The 15,424-nt window shown below is 34.3% G+C and overlaps 1 protein-coding gene across 1 annotated transcript; it reads right to left on the reverse strand.

Annotated features, from left to right (window-relative positions):
* Positions 1-2,753: 2,753 nt before the first annotated feature.
* LOC123263946 (prion-like-(Q/N-rich) domain-bearing protein 25) lies at positions 2,754-15,232 on the reverse strand. The gene is made up of 10 exons (XM_044726991.1): positions 15,188-15,232; positions 15,038-15,128; positions 10,429-10,680; positions 8,918-9,163; positions 8,598-8,843; positions 7,556-7,789; positions 5,027-5,509; positions 4,967-4,985; positions 3,974-4,269; positions 2,754-3,033 (listed from the first exon to the last, which is right to left on the reverse strand). The coding sequence occupies exons 1-10, from the start codon at positions 15,230-15,232 to the stop codon at positions 2,777-2,779; spliced, it is 2,169 nt and encodes a 722-aa protein (XP_044582926.1). The 3' UTR covers positions 2,754-2,776.
* Positions 15,233-15,424: the final 192 nt, after the last annotated feature.

Genomic DNA, 15,424 nt, shown 5'->3' on the forward strand with positions numbered 1-15,424 from the left:
GCATCATTCTACCCCTCATATATTTACTATAGGATCAGTGGATCTCATTCAGCTTAACCTTTTAGAGTGTAGACCTGCTGTTTTATCGATCAAGACAAAATTATTTTAAAATGAGCACCACTGAATCAATAGATCTTCAAGTAGTGGAGGGAAAAAAGTGCTATAAAATATATAATGCATCATGCATCTTGAGCAATTCTTGAGCAAGTCACACTTCAACATTTGCTGTTAGTTTTTGGTTGAGAAATGCTTTAGAAATGAACAAATTACTGGGAATTACGGATCTTGAGCAAATCTTGAGCAAGTCATGGGTAAGTGTCTGTTGTGAGTTTCTGATTCAAAAAGTTCGTCAGAAAGTTTTTCAATGCACTTTGCATTAGACTTGTCTCATATTCTTGCACAAGATGTCTTGAGCTAGTTATATACAAATCTTGAACCAGTTCTTTCTACATGAACTTAAGCAAGACCCATATGTAGAAAAAGGCACTAGTAACTGGAGGTTTTGCTTAAGAAGGGTTTATATTTTTTCTCTCTCTCGCTCTCTATTGGACAAACGAGAGTACCTCTGTCATAATTGTACAACTTATGGAATCTTAAAACGGATTTTATGCATAGATAAATGAAAATTTTCCAAAAAAGCGCTTCGTTCTTCGATAGATAATTAAATTATCTATCGAAGAGCGAAGCGTTTTTTTTTCAAAATTTCATCTTATTCATGAGCAAAACTCGTTTGAAAATCAACTATTAACCGCTCTTAAGACACTGGTACCTAAATCTTGCTCAAGCACATGTTACCTGGGAGCTGTTAACAAATATTTATTAAAATTTAATAAATCGTATTTAATAAATAATTTATTAACTGTTAATAAAGCTTATTAAATCCTTCTATCAGTGTACCTGAAATGCACTTTGTAGGGGTTATAAGTCGAAAATTCAGCTTGCATTGACACTTGTGGTCAATGCAGTGAGAGTTTTCGGCACCGCAAGGGTAGTTTTGCGAGCAAAAATCATTAAAAAATGGAATGCATCTGTTATTCCTTATATTGACGTAATTATCGTTGCAAATGCATTGTGTCTCGTAACATTTTGCGTTCCTTATCAGCGAGCAATCTGCATCTTCAGAACAATATTGTCCTAGTTTAGCTGAAACCAATTTTCAAATTAATCTTCGACTCTTCAGGCTCAAATTATTACCTAATTTAACTAAACCAACTCGGAAGACACTGTTGACTTTCCGTAGGAATTTATTGCGGCTTGCATTGACACTTGTGATCAATGCAGTGCGAGTTGTCGACAATACAGGATAAACCGCTGTAGCAGGTGCGGTTAATTGTTGGTTGACACCGTATTGAGTTGATCGCCACAGAATTTGGTGTGCATTGGCAAATATTATTGGAACACTTAGCTAAAGAAATCTTCCCGCAAAGACCGCCAATGCAGGGATACCCCAATATTTCTGTAATTTAATATAACAAGATAGCGTGATATTGCATTGAGCTTTGTCCGGTAAGTCACTTACTTCTTACACAGGTTCCATCGTACATAAGGGTGGAAAAACGGCTGCATTGACACGCATTGTCGATGCAGACAGAATTCTCAGTCTCGCAGTGCTCACTGGTTGTACAAAAGTCGCCTAATACTGACGAACGGTCTGTATTATTAGGTTGGGTGGGTCTATATATGAGGGGATTTATAAAGTCTTCATAGACGGGGCAAACACGATAACTTTTGAAAATATATATTTTTAAACTCAATCTATTTTTCAATCTCCTTATCTATCTTATGAGAAGCCGTGGATTGAGAATGGCAGCTTAATATTGTTTTATTTAGTTATAATTAATTTTATTTCGGCTGGCAGTTCAAGAAATTTCGGGTCTTTTGAGCAGCCATATATAATTATTTATTTGTAAATAGAGGTTAAAGACAGCTGCATACTATACTAGATAGTTCTTAAGCCTGGCGACCGCCGATAATACAGTTCCCTATTGTGTGTCTTTTTATGAATTACTTTAAACTTAAGCGGCCGTTTAATTCGTATTTAAATAAATACTATTAGCGGACAAAATTTGAACGAATTTAGAAATATAATTGTTAATAAAATTAATTTCTTATAATTTATTCTTAATTATCTCATTATAATTATTTTTTAAATTTATTCTTATAGTCTACAGGGGATAATTATTTTTTTACTGACGTTTGACATGAAATTATCGAAAAATTGAAAGTACGATCAGTAAAAGCTTTCATATATTTAAACTATTTTTAAAAATTTACTTTCAATATATCATAAGCGCTTAAAGCATTCACATTTTAATTTACCAAACTTTTTTATACCTTTTTTTCTGCATACAGAGTCACTACTGTGAATTCGTTGGCACTCTAAGTCGTCGCCGCAGCAAGGATTCACAAATGCCGGATTACACTACAAATAAAAGTGTATTATAATTATCTTCAAGCTTTTATATAAATCAAAAACTTACTCGCTCTCCTAAACCAGGGCATCGATAAAGTTGGGCCTCTTCATCTCCCTCGACGTTAAAAGTCAGCAAAAAAATAATCACTCCAAAACTTCTTTGCCGCCATATTTTCGACTGTGAGCTAAAAAATGACTTCCTCCTTTCACAAATACAAGTTAATTAATTTTTATTTTTAAGCGACCGTAAAAAAATTTCCCAATATCTAAAAAAAAATGTTTCGAAATATCAAAATTTTATTAGTTTTTTAACCGCAAGGTCGCAAATTAAGTCACAAAAATAGTATTAAAAATCATCATAAATCATAAGTTATTTTTAAAGCACAAATTATTAGCTATTACGACATAATTAGGCTTGCATTGACATCTAAAATCAACGCAGCTCGAATTTTCAACAACACATTGATGATCCGCCCAACAAGCTCCGCCGATCATCGGAGAACAGGTCCAGATGTCAACAAGGATGTTGTCGTCCGCGCAAATACACTTGCCGTCACTGCATTGATAATGCCAACGGTCACCGCATTCTGTGACATCTTTGCAGAAAGCTATCGAAGATTCTGAAAAAAAAAAATTGTAAAGTGATTATTGTCTCAAGTAACATGTGCAAGATTTAGGTACCAGAGTCTTGAGCAAACCCCCTAGTTGCTAGTGTCTTCTTCTACATATGGGTCTTGCTCAAGTTCATGTAGAAAAAACTGGTTCAAGATTTATATATAACTAGCTCAAGACATCTTGTGTAAGAATATGAGACAAGTCCAATGCAAGGTGCATTGAAAAACTTTCTGACGGATTTTTTGAATCAGAAACTCAAAACAGACACTTACCCATGACTTTCTCAAGATTTGCTCAAGATCCGTAATTCTCAGTAATTTGTTCATTTCTAAAGCATTTGCCAACCAAAAACTAACAGTAAATGTTGAAGCGTGACTTGCTCAAGATTTGCTCAATATGCATGATACATTATATATTTTATAGCACTTTTTCCCCTCCACTACTTGAAGATCTATTGATTCAGTGGTGCTCATTTTAAAATAATTTTCTCTTGATCGATAAAACAGTAGGTCTTTACTCTAAAAGGTTAAGCTGAATGAGATCCACTGGTCCTATAGTAAATATAGGAGGAGTTGAATGATGCGAACGGTCATTCGAAAACATTTGATCTTGAGCAGATCTTGAGCTAGTCTTGCACAAGTATATTCAGCATGCTTCTAGTGTCTGTTTTTCTCAAGAATTGATATAGGTAGTTTATCGATAAGCATCGTCAGATTTTCTCAATTTTTTTACACAATTCTTGAGCTATAATCTGGCCCTAAATTCTTGTACAAGGCTTGTTCAAGACTTGTCAATTGAATTTGCTACAAGTATCTGGAGCAAGATCCATAGGTAGAAAAAGACACTAACAACTATCGAAATTAAGATCAAATTTGCTCAAGCCTTGAAAAAAATTGCTATATGGGGCGTATTATTGTACCTCCAAATTGGTAATTTATACTCAACTGTTTCGACACTGATGACTAGAAACAGCTTTAAAAGATTCCTTGCATTGACACTTGTTATTAATGCACTCGGTTGTGTTATAACGGCATTCAAGGTCTTCGAGACAATGTCCGCCGAGTACAGGCAAGCATGTTTCCTCGTCGAGTGCGATGAAGTTTTTGTTGCAAGCGCAAATTTTATTGGAGCAAACGGCATGAGGTATCGTATTACAGTCATCGTTATCGATGCAAGGCTGTCCTAGGGTTACTGTAAAGAGAATCAGTGAAATTTTAATAGTAAATTTACAAGTATTAGGACTAATTTACAAATCCTATTTAATATACCTGGAAATTTAAGTAACAAAAAGAGAAAAGATTACTAGTATTGCCAATTATTTTTACTAGATTCTTATAGTAAATTCAACAATATATTACTTAGTCCGATGTATGTTATTTATAAATTACCATGGTAGATATTAAATTTAAAAATGTCCCATAGTAAAGGTGTAAGAGGAAGCTAAGACTTATTACACAGTACTCGGTCCTATTAGTTTTGTCTATAAGACCGTTGTAGGCTAGTATATAGTATGTTCTCGAGTCAACAGACCGAAGTTAAAGCCAAATACTTACCGACCCTTCTTGGTTAAGTAGCATCTTAAATGGTTAGTAGCTGGATCGGTGACCCTCACCATTAAATATTATTTATAATCTAACTTTATAACAAAGTATTGTTGTAGCTTCATATTCTCGATCAAAAGACTCTCAATTATGTTGACAAACACAAATAAGTTAATAAAAGACGAAACAAAATCACCGTAATCAATAAACACACTCTATCAAAACACATTCTATGATCTTGAAAAATTTTATCTTGCTCCGGATAAAATTTAGTTAAAACAAAAATAAATTAATTTTCATGTTAATCTATTGAAAATTTTTAGTAGCGCTCGTGTTAATTTTTAGTTTGGACACTAATTAATTTTACTATGTTACATTTTATTTGTATGTGATATACCATGGCATACTTTTCGGAACTGAAATCATGGGTATTAATTAAAAATGAATAAAAACTTACACAATGTACATCGATTTTTTGAATTTGCAACATAATATTCAGTGCATTGACACTTATTCAGTAGGCAAGAAGAATTCGGTATCCGACACTGCTCATCGCTTATACAACTTCCTCCCAATAGCAGTTCGCACACGATACTGTTGAACCTCCGGAAATTCGGTTTGCATTTGCATACATTGTCGGAACACTCCGCACTCTCTATATCCGAGCAGTCGGCATTGACATTACAAAACTTTTCAATTGGCAGGCACGAATTATTTGCAGCGACGAAATATTCGTTGCATTGACACTGATTGTCAATGCAGCTCGCATTGTCAGTGAAGCAGTCACTGTCTGATCTACAAGATCCTCCTAACAGCGGCCGACATGTCTTTACATTGACCTCCGCATATTTTTCCCTGCACACACACTTACCGTTCGAACATTTTGCATGCTCGACGTCATTACAGTCGACGTCGAACGCACAAGCCAAGTGCAATTGCGCTAAAAAATTAAATTTTTAATATCAATTGAAGATCTGTACACAGATGAAAAGGTTCAATTGAGCCAAGAAAATATTTTTCTTTCTAATTATTTTCTCGAGCGAAAAAAAAATTTTTTTTTGACACAAGAAATTTCACTTAATCCAACAAAATTAATTCTCTTGTGTTAAGAAATACGTATCTTAATCCAAGAAAATTTATTTAAGTCAAGAAAATCTTGTTGTTTTAAGAAAATTCAGCCTCGAGCTCCGAAAAATTTAGTTCTTGATAGAAAGTTAATTTTCTTGTCTTGAGAAAATTTTTCTCTTGCTCCAAAAAATTAAATATAAAGATAGAAGTTAATTTTCATTAATATTTTTATTTATTAACATGTCAAATGGCAAGATCAAATAATATTTAATCATTTTTTTTCATTCAATATGTATAATTGCACGGTAAAATAATATAAAATAGGTATCAAATATTCTCGAGAAAAATTTTCTCAAGGTGAGAAAATTTTTTTCTCAATTGAAGTAGGTGGCGCTGCTTCCCTAAAATATCTAAAAATCTTTATCAAATATAAAACTTTATTGTATCAAGTATTGATGATACACTGTAAAAAAAACCGGTGTGAGTCCATGCGGTATACGGTGTTAAAAATTCCGGTGTTAAATTCAACACCGAAATCGGTGTAGTAGTAACACCGGTCGCGGTGTAAATATTTTTTTTCGGTGTTAAATCGGTGTTATAAATTTTCCGATGTTGATAATATTTTAAGTAACACAATTTTTATAATTAAACTTTTTATGTTTAATAATTAAAGATAAATAATCAAAAAAAGTTAATATTTAATTTAGAAAGTTGAAAATAATAAAATATAAAGTAGATAAAAGTTTTTGATTAAAATAAATACACTGTAAAAAATTTCGATGTAAAAATGGACCCAGAGCACTTTACATTGCCGTGTAGTGTGAAATAATGGTGTGAAATTCTCTCGGTGTAAATTTTCGATCCGTGTTACTTTAACACCATTATTAAAGGACAATTTTAGGACATCATATAGATAATCGGAAACATTAAAATAGTGGATTTTAATAATTATTTCATAACTTTTAAGTATTTTTTTGAAGATTTTCGGAATACTTCTAAGATAATTTTAGAATCAATGCAATTTATTTGAAGCAATTTAGTTGAAATTTTGTCCTTAAATCTTATGTGGAACCTTTTTTGAATAATCTTAAAACATTTTTTTAACTATTTGAGAACAAATTTTGAATACATTTGAGACATTTTTCGGATATTTTTGAGACAATTTTGGAACATTTTTTGGACAGTTTTAGTGTTTTTACAACAAATTTGAAACATTTTTAGAACAATTTTACGACAATTTTGAACGTTTTTTAAATGATTTTCATATAGATAATTTATTTTTGCACAGCTGTAGATTTTTCATGTTTAAAACATCCATTATATTATGAGAAACATCATGGTTACGATAAAAATAATTATTATATTGTTCCTAAACATTTAATATTGTAAATACTATTTAACTTGTTGTATAACATTCATTAAATCTATTTAACTTGTTGTATATAACATTCATTAAATCGATTTCTGAGTAATTTTATAAATTGAAAATTCTTAAATAAATGTTACTTGTCTCATTTTGATAAATATTGAATATTAATTGTGTTTTATGGATCATGTAATATTCATACTCCGATACGGTGTATATTTATTCTACTGTTACACCGGTATTACACCGGTTACACCGATATTACACCGGTTTAACACCGGATTTTTAACACCGCAAAAAAGCACCGCTACACCGTTGTTAATACACAGGTGTTACATAGCGGTGTTAAAATGAGTCCATTTTAACACCGCTTTTTTTACAGTGTAGAATTAAGAAAAAATGACTTCCATCAAGAATAGAATTTGAAGAAAAATTTTAACTTCGGCCAACACAACTTCGGTCTTCCTTCAAGCACCCGACAAATTTTTTTGAGCCAAGAATTTTGTTCTCTAGTCAAGAAATTTTTCTTTTTGAGTAACTTCTTATGCTTACTCGGTTTGCAAAATTTCCGAGCCTGCATTGCGTACTTTGACTTGCATTGACACTTATTATCAATGCAGGCTGCATTGTCCGTAAGACACAAGTAGTTGCAGCCTTCTCCCAAACCAGGAGCACAAATTGTGTCGTTCAATGCAGCGTGCTTCGGTTCACAAGTGCAAGTTCCGTTGGCAGAACACCTGGCCGGATCGTCTCTTCTCATTTTCGCATACGTCGTTTTAACAAATCCTAAATAAAAAATTTATTATTGCATGTCTTAAGCGCGAAGGTATGTTCTACTGGCAGCTTAAAATTGTATCCAATGATCATATTGTCCATATTAATGATATAAAAAGCACAGTCAGAAAGATAAATTATTGTTGAAGACATTAAATTTTTTTTTTTAAATCGATTAATTCGTATTTTTACATAAAAAAAGTGGCTTAATGGCTTATAGAGGGGATTTATCAAGTCCTTATGGAGGGGCAAACACGATAACTTTTGAAAATATATATTTTTAAACTCAATCTATTTTTTAATCTCCTTATCTATCTTATGGGAAGCCGCGGATTGAAAATGGCAGCTTAATATTGTTTTGTTTAGTTATAATTAATTTTTTTTTCGGCTGGCAGTTCAAGAAATTTCAGGACTTTTGAGCAGCTATATATAATTATTTATTTGTAAATAAAGGTTAAAGACAGCTGCATACTATACTAAATAGTTCTTAAGTCTAGCGACTGCCGGTAATACAGTTCCCTATTGTGTGTCTTTTTATGATTTACTTTAAACTTAAGCGGGCGTTTAATTCGTATTTACTCAAATACTATCAGCGGACAAAATTTGAACGAACTTTAAAATATAATTGTAAATAAAATTAATTTCTTATAATTTATTCTTAATTAACTCATTATAATTATCTTTTAAATTTATTCTTATAATCTACAGGGGATAATTATTTTTTTTACTGACGTTTGACATGAAATTATCGAAAAATTGAAAGTACGATCAGTAAAAGCTTTCATATATTTAAACTACTTTTAAAAATTTACAAACTTACCAACTGTACATTTAGCATTTGACTGGGGAAGAACATTATGACGACATTGACACCTCTGGTCAACGCAGAGTCCATTACGAGGAAAACAATCAATCTTGTAGCCACAAACTCCACCAAGGAGAGATTTGCATCTGTTGCCTTTCGCTGGAACACTATTCGGTTGACAAATGCAGGTATTTTCAGAGCAAACTGAGTACTTAATTGCATTGCAGTCTTTATTAAATCTGCAGAACTGGCCCAAAGAAGCTGGAACAGGATTGATGATAATTAAACGGTGTTCTAAGAACAGAAGATTTGAAATTAATAACAAAATTACTTACTCGGCAAACAACGGTCGTTAGATTGCCGAGAGTAGTCTTCACTGCATTGACACTCATTATTGACACAGACGGAATTATCTGGTGCGCATTTTTCAGATCTCCAACAAAATTCGCCTAAAAGAGGCGCACACGTGGTTTTGTTTACCGGAATATAACCTGATAGACATGTACATTCTTTATCAGAGCATTTGGAATGAAGTATGCCGTCGCAATCGGTGGATTTTTTGCAGGAACTTTCCAAAAAATCTACAAATAGAGGGTTAAATTATCCATGGAAATAAAGTACTTGTTGAAATTAGATAAACGGTATTGTCATATAATAAAGTCGATTTTTTGAGGGAAATTTAGTGTCATTGCAGAGGTCATAACTTAAATTTGTGCCTTTTCAAGGTTTCATATCATTCTCACCGATAGTCAATTTATTATGATAAGTATTTAAGCAGCATTCGAAAATACTCTACACGGAAAAAAGTAAACTGTAATAAACAACAGTCGATTTATAATAAGTAATGATCAATTGTTAAAAATTACTATTTCAAATAGTAATATTCGCTATGTAAATGTCTAAAATGTCTAAAATGTTAAAGTATAATAATTAAGAATTCAGACTTTGATATTTATCATTTCGTACCTAAAAAATGATCGCGATGATATTTAAAAAGTATAAAATAAAGTTAGTAAATTTCTAATACAAGCAACGTTAATATTTACAAAGTAAAATGGTAAATTTTAAACGCAACGCTAAAAATCAAACTGTAATTATTGACTTGCTTGGACTGGTAAAATGGATATTTTAAAAGTATAATTTTTACTGTTTCAAATGTTTTCAATTCTCCCAGAGTGAGACCCCCTTCTCTTTCATCTGAGTTCCCCTTCTCCTCATAATATGGACTATTTATTGAAATGCCAATTTTTACTGTTTGAAACTGTAATTTTTTAAGATATGAAAGAGTCGTTATTTACTATAATGACAGCTACTAATCACTTATTTTGGATATTAAATTATAAATTGTGGCTTTTATACTTTCTATATTAAGTTCTGTAATATTTATATTTTTGCCACCCCGATGTCCGCTTTACTGTTTGAAACTATAAAAATTAACCGGAATCCGAGTGAATATTACAGTTTACTTTTGTCCGTGTATCTCTAGATACATAATTAAGAAATTACCTTGTATCTTGTCAACTATTGACATTTTTAAAGATATAAGCTCATTCCTATGTTACACTCATCGAGACCTTTCATTTGAGTACCCACATCAACTTTTCATATATTTTATATTTATTTTGTATGTGTATATATGAAGTATATATGAAATATATATATATATATATATATATATATATATATATATATATATATATATATATATATAAAATGCATGTGGGTACTCAAATGAAAGCTCTCGATGAGTGTAACATCGGAATGAGCTTATATCTTTAACAACGTCAATATTTAAGAAAGTATCGTGCAATTAAATGAAATACTCTGGATTTAATTATAACCTTACTATTAATGCACTTATCGTGAGACTGAGCCAGAAATCCAGCCCGACATTGACACCTATGGTCAATGCAGACTGCATTGATATCTGCACATGGACTATCACTCCAACAGAAGATACCCAGTATCGGCGCACATGCAGTGTCATTCAGTTTATTGTGTTGAGGCTTGCATTGACACTTCCCTTCAGAACAGTGCGCATAAGGTATTCCTTGGCATTCTTCGTTTCCGGAACATGATTGGTCCAGTATGACATCACCTGTTGTCCATTTTTTACACGTATTTTTATCAACTTGTTTATAGCCGTTTTTGCAAGTACAGTGTCGCTTTGAACAAATTGAGTGACTTATTTCAATACAGTTATAGTCGTATTCACACGATTCATTTAAATACACTGAAACGATTAATACGTACTTAAAATTTCATGTTTATTTTATTATTTCACGTAACAAATGTTAAAAGAGTGAAAAAACTGTTTTTGCCAATCTTTGCAAGCATATTCTAATCTTAAAAATGAGAAAAAAAAAATTAGGAAAACGGTTGACCCTGAAGGCCATCTCTGCAACTTCCCGCCATTTCTATACCTAAACGTTTGAAATTGCATTTATGACGTTTTTGAGCTCTTCGAGCTCATAAATAGAATTAGCGTATTATTTTGAGCTCTCCGAGATTAAAAAATAGCTTTTGTATCCTTCTGAGCTCTTCGAGCTCGAAAGTTTGATAGAGGTTTGATAAAACACTATTTTTTGAATTTTCAAACCGCAATAACTTTTGAATGAATGAACCGATTTCTACGCGGTTGGTGGCATTCGACGCATTTTTTTAAGCTTCATGAAGAATCTTCAAGTTTAAATTGATAGAGCGAAAAATTTCGGAGAAATTAAAAAAAAAATTAGGAAAACGGTTGACCTCCATACCTCCATACCTAAGCGCTCAACAATTCACTTATTTTTTGAACTCTTCGAGTGTTATAGTTTTTGTATTATTATAGTTTTTGTATTATATAGTTTTTGTGTTATTTTTAACTCTTCGAGCTCAAATAAATAGCTGTTCTGTGCTTTTGAGCTCTTCGAGTTCAAAAGACTGATGGCAGTTTCGTAGAACACTATTATTTGAATTTTCAAACCGCAATAACTTTTGAATTAATTAACCGATTTTTTCGAGGTTTACGGCATTTAACGCAGTTTTTTGAGTTCTTTAAAGAATTTCTAAGCGCAAATAGGTCAGACCAAAAATTTTATAGAAATTCTGAAAAAAACATTTTTTTCAATTTTTGGTTTTTTCGTGGTGTTTTTCGACAACGATATCTCACGAACGAATCAATCGATTTTGACCAGGTTGGTGGCGATCGACGTGGTTTTTTGAGGTTAAGAGCTAATCAGTTTTTGAAATTGATCGGTTCAGCCGTTTAAAAGATATTTCAAAAAAACGAATTTTTGGAAATTTTATTTTTGAGATTTCTCAAAATTCATCGACTCAAATTCTGTAAACTAGTATCAGAATTCTAAGAGTAAAGAAACTCTTTAGAACGCCGCTTATTTCGATCGAATCGGATAATTCGTTCAAAAGTTATGAGAGATTTACACACACACACACACACACACACACACACACACACACACACACACACACACACACACACACACACACACACACACACACACACACACACACATATATATATATATACAGACACGCTGACATCATCTGATGAAAACTCGATTTTCGAAAAACGGGGTAAAAACAATAACTTTCCGATTTTTTTAAATTTTCAATTTTCTTAGCGGGAAGTTAAAAACACTTTTTTCGGTTTACTTTCGTCAACGATAACTCACGAACGAATCAACCGATTTTGACCGGACTGGCGGTGATCGACGTGGTTTTTTGATGTTAACAGCTGATTAGTTTTTGGAATTGATCTGTAAAGCCGTTTAAAAGTAATTCCAAAAAAACTACTTTTGAAAAAATTTTTTTTTGTAGTTTTTTTGTGATTTCTCAAAATCTACCAGTTCGAATCATTCCAAAGTATATTTAAGGTCTAAGTTTGGTCAAGCCCTTTCGCATGGCACCAACCGCGATCGAATCGGTCAAGCCATTCAAAAGGTATGAGAGGTTTACATATTTACACACACACACACACACACACACACACACACACACACACACACACACATAGAGGCAGGAAATCGAGTAGGAAATAATAATGCGCCGGGATTGGACGGAATTCCTAATATTGCCCTGAAATCAATCCTTAGGGCAGCACCGACATTATTCCTGGACGTTTACGATACATGCCTGAAGGAAGGGACTTTTCCCCAGAAGTGGAAACAGCAACGGCTAGTGTTACTTCCGAAGGGGAAAAAGCCGCCGGAAGAACCGTCATCCTACCGACCACTCTGCATGTTAGACACGGCCGGCAAGATATTCGAGCGCATAATTCATCAGAGAATAGAGGCTTTAGTCGATCCACTCCTAGCAGAGAACCAGTTTGGTTTCCGAAAAGGACGGTCAACTCTGGATGCTATCAAATTGGTTGTTGATATAGCCAAGGATGCAATCGCCGGAACGAGATGGAAGGGTGGAAAGAAGAAATACTGCTTGGTGGCTGCTTTGGACATCAAGAATGCCTTCAACTCCGCTAACTGGGACTGCGTTATGCGGGCTCTAGAAGAAAAAAACATACCAGGATACCTTCGCAGAATAGTAGCGAGCTACTTCACGAACAGGCTCCTGAAATATGACACGACGAATGGTACGGAAGTGTACGAAATCTCCGGAGGAGTGCCACAGGGATCAGTCTTAGGTCCTCTGCTATGGAACATCATGTATGATGGCCTCCTGAGAATAGCATTGCCTACGGGAGTCAAACTTGTAGCATATGCGGATGACGTAGCTGTCGTGATTGTCGCAAAGCACCTCGAAGAGATAGAAATGGCATTTGATATTACATTCAGACGAGTCAATTTGTGGATGGACATGATGAACTTGCAACTAGCCAAGCATAAAACCGAGGCAGTGCTCATCACCAGCAGAAAAACGGTAGAAACCATCAAGTTGAGAGTCGGAGAACAAGAAATCACATCACAACCATTTATCCGTTATCTGGGAGTGATGCTGGATGCACGACTTAACTTCAAGCAGCAGGTGGAACATGTCAGTGCCAAAGCGTCAGTAGTGAGGGCTAGTCTCGCACGGCTGATGCCTAACATCGAAGGCCTAATGCAGAGCAGGATGCTACTATTGTCATCAGTAGTCACATCAGTGCTCACTTACGGAATATCCATTTGGGCTGATGCACTGGAAACCCAAGAATCATGGAGAAAAGCTGGACCAATATACCGACTGAGTGCCCTACGAGTAGCTAGTGCCTTCCGCACTATATCAGAAGAAGCAGTGTGCGTCATTGCTGGAACCCTACCTCTTAGAGTTCTAGCAGAGGAAAGACGGGCCCTTTACCAACGAAAAAGGTCAACTGCACTGAGCCCTGAAGAACTTAGAATTGAAGAACGGCAGAAGAGCATAGGCCGATGGCAACTACAATGAGATGCTGCAGAGAAGGGTAGGTGGACGCACCGTCTCATACTTCGGATCGACATTTGGCTTAACCGGAATCACGGTGAGGTCAATTACTATCTTACGCAGATGTTGTCGGGACATAGGTGTTTTCGAGAGTATCTACATCGCTTTAAGCACGATGACTCTTCGGAGTGCCCGTCCTGCCCAGGAGCTGCTGAAGACGCGGAGCACGTCTTCTTTGTATGTCCTCGTTTCGATCCACAGCGTGAAGAACTGGAGAGGATCCTGAACCAGAGAATGCAACCAGATTTACTAGTGGAAGCAATGTTGTCATCAGAAGATGCCTGGAACGCTACCAACACGTTTGCAACAGAAGTCCTTAAAGACTTGCGTTCCACTGAAAGAAGAAGAGCAAATAACAGAAGATAGAAGGAAGGTAGTTAACACCTTAGCCACCAGAAGGAAGAGCAGTAGCTAGATCCTCCCTTCACGAAGTAATGCCTGACGGCGATTTCCATGAGGGATTAGAGGAAAGAAGGAAAAGGGGTTTAGGGTTTAGTGGGTAGGGGCGTTAGTGTCGAGTTTTAGTATGACGCTGCGTCGAGTCGCCACATATCCAGGCCAAACAACTATGCCTAGAATCCGTAAAAAGGATTCCCCCCCCCTAAGGGAAAAAAAAAATAAACACACACACACACACACACATACATACAGACATACAGAGATCATCGCAGGAATAGACTGGGAAGTTTCCTAGAACCTCGAAACGTCGAGATTCGATGAAAACTCGATTTTCGTAAAGCGGGGTGAAAACAATAACTTCCCGATTTTTGAAAATCTTCGATTTTCTTAGCGGGAAGTTAAAAATATGGTTTTCTTACTTAAAAATTACTGTATCATTACGATAATTATTTGGAATTTTTTGGGTAAAATTTGGGCATTAATGCGGTAATCGTATAGTATATTTTTGGTAACTGTACAGGAAAAGTGCAGTACAATTACGGTGTACAATTACAGTGTAGAAAAATTACGGTATTTTTACGGCATTCTCAAAACTGCGAAGGAATAAAAATAATTCTTGTTTTTTTATGCACTAGTACCTATTTTCATGCAGAAAAATTTTATCTCCAAATGTGAGACCATACAACTCAAAGTTGAGTTACAACATGGCTGCCGTTCATAAGGCTTGCACTGAAATGAAAAATTTGAGGTTAAAATTATTGCAATTATTTTATTTTAGCGCTTTTTACCAATTCACCATATTCACTGCATTGACTCGATTTAATTCCTGACATTTTACAGATTAATGCAATAAATAGATAAATCACTTTGCAATACACGCTCGACCCCATTTTCTTGCAATGCGTCGGCCATTAACTGACTCAAGGGAAATTAATAATAGCTGAAATTATTTTGAGTGCATTGATCAATTGCGCTTTAACATTTTTAATGTTATCATTTGGAAAATCCAAAGTTTATTTTCATTA

The sequence above is a fragment of the Cotesia glomerata genome, linkage group LG4 (genome assembly GCF_020080835.1).
Source record: "Cotesia glomerata isolate CgM1 linkage group LG4, MPM_Cglom_v2.3, whole genome shotgun sequence".
NCBI classification, from domain to species: Eukaryota; Metazoa; Arthropoda; class Insecta; order Hymenoptera; family Braconidae; genus Cotesia; species Cotesia glomerata.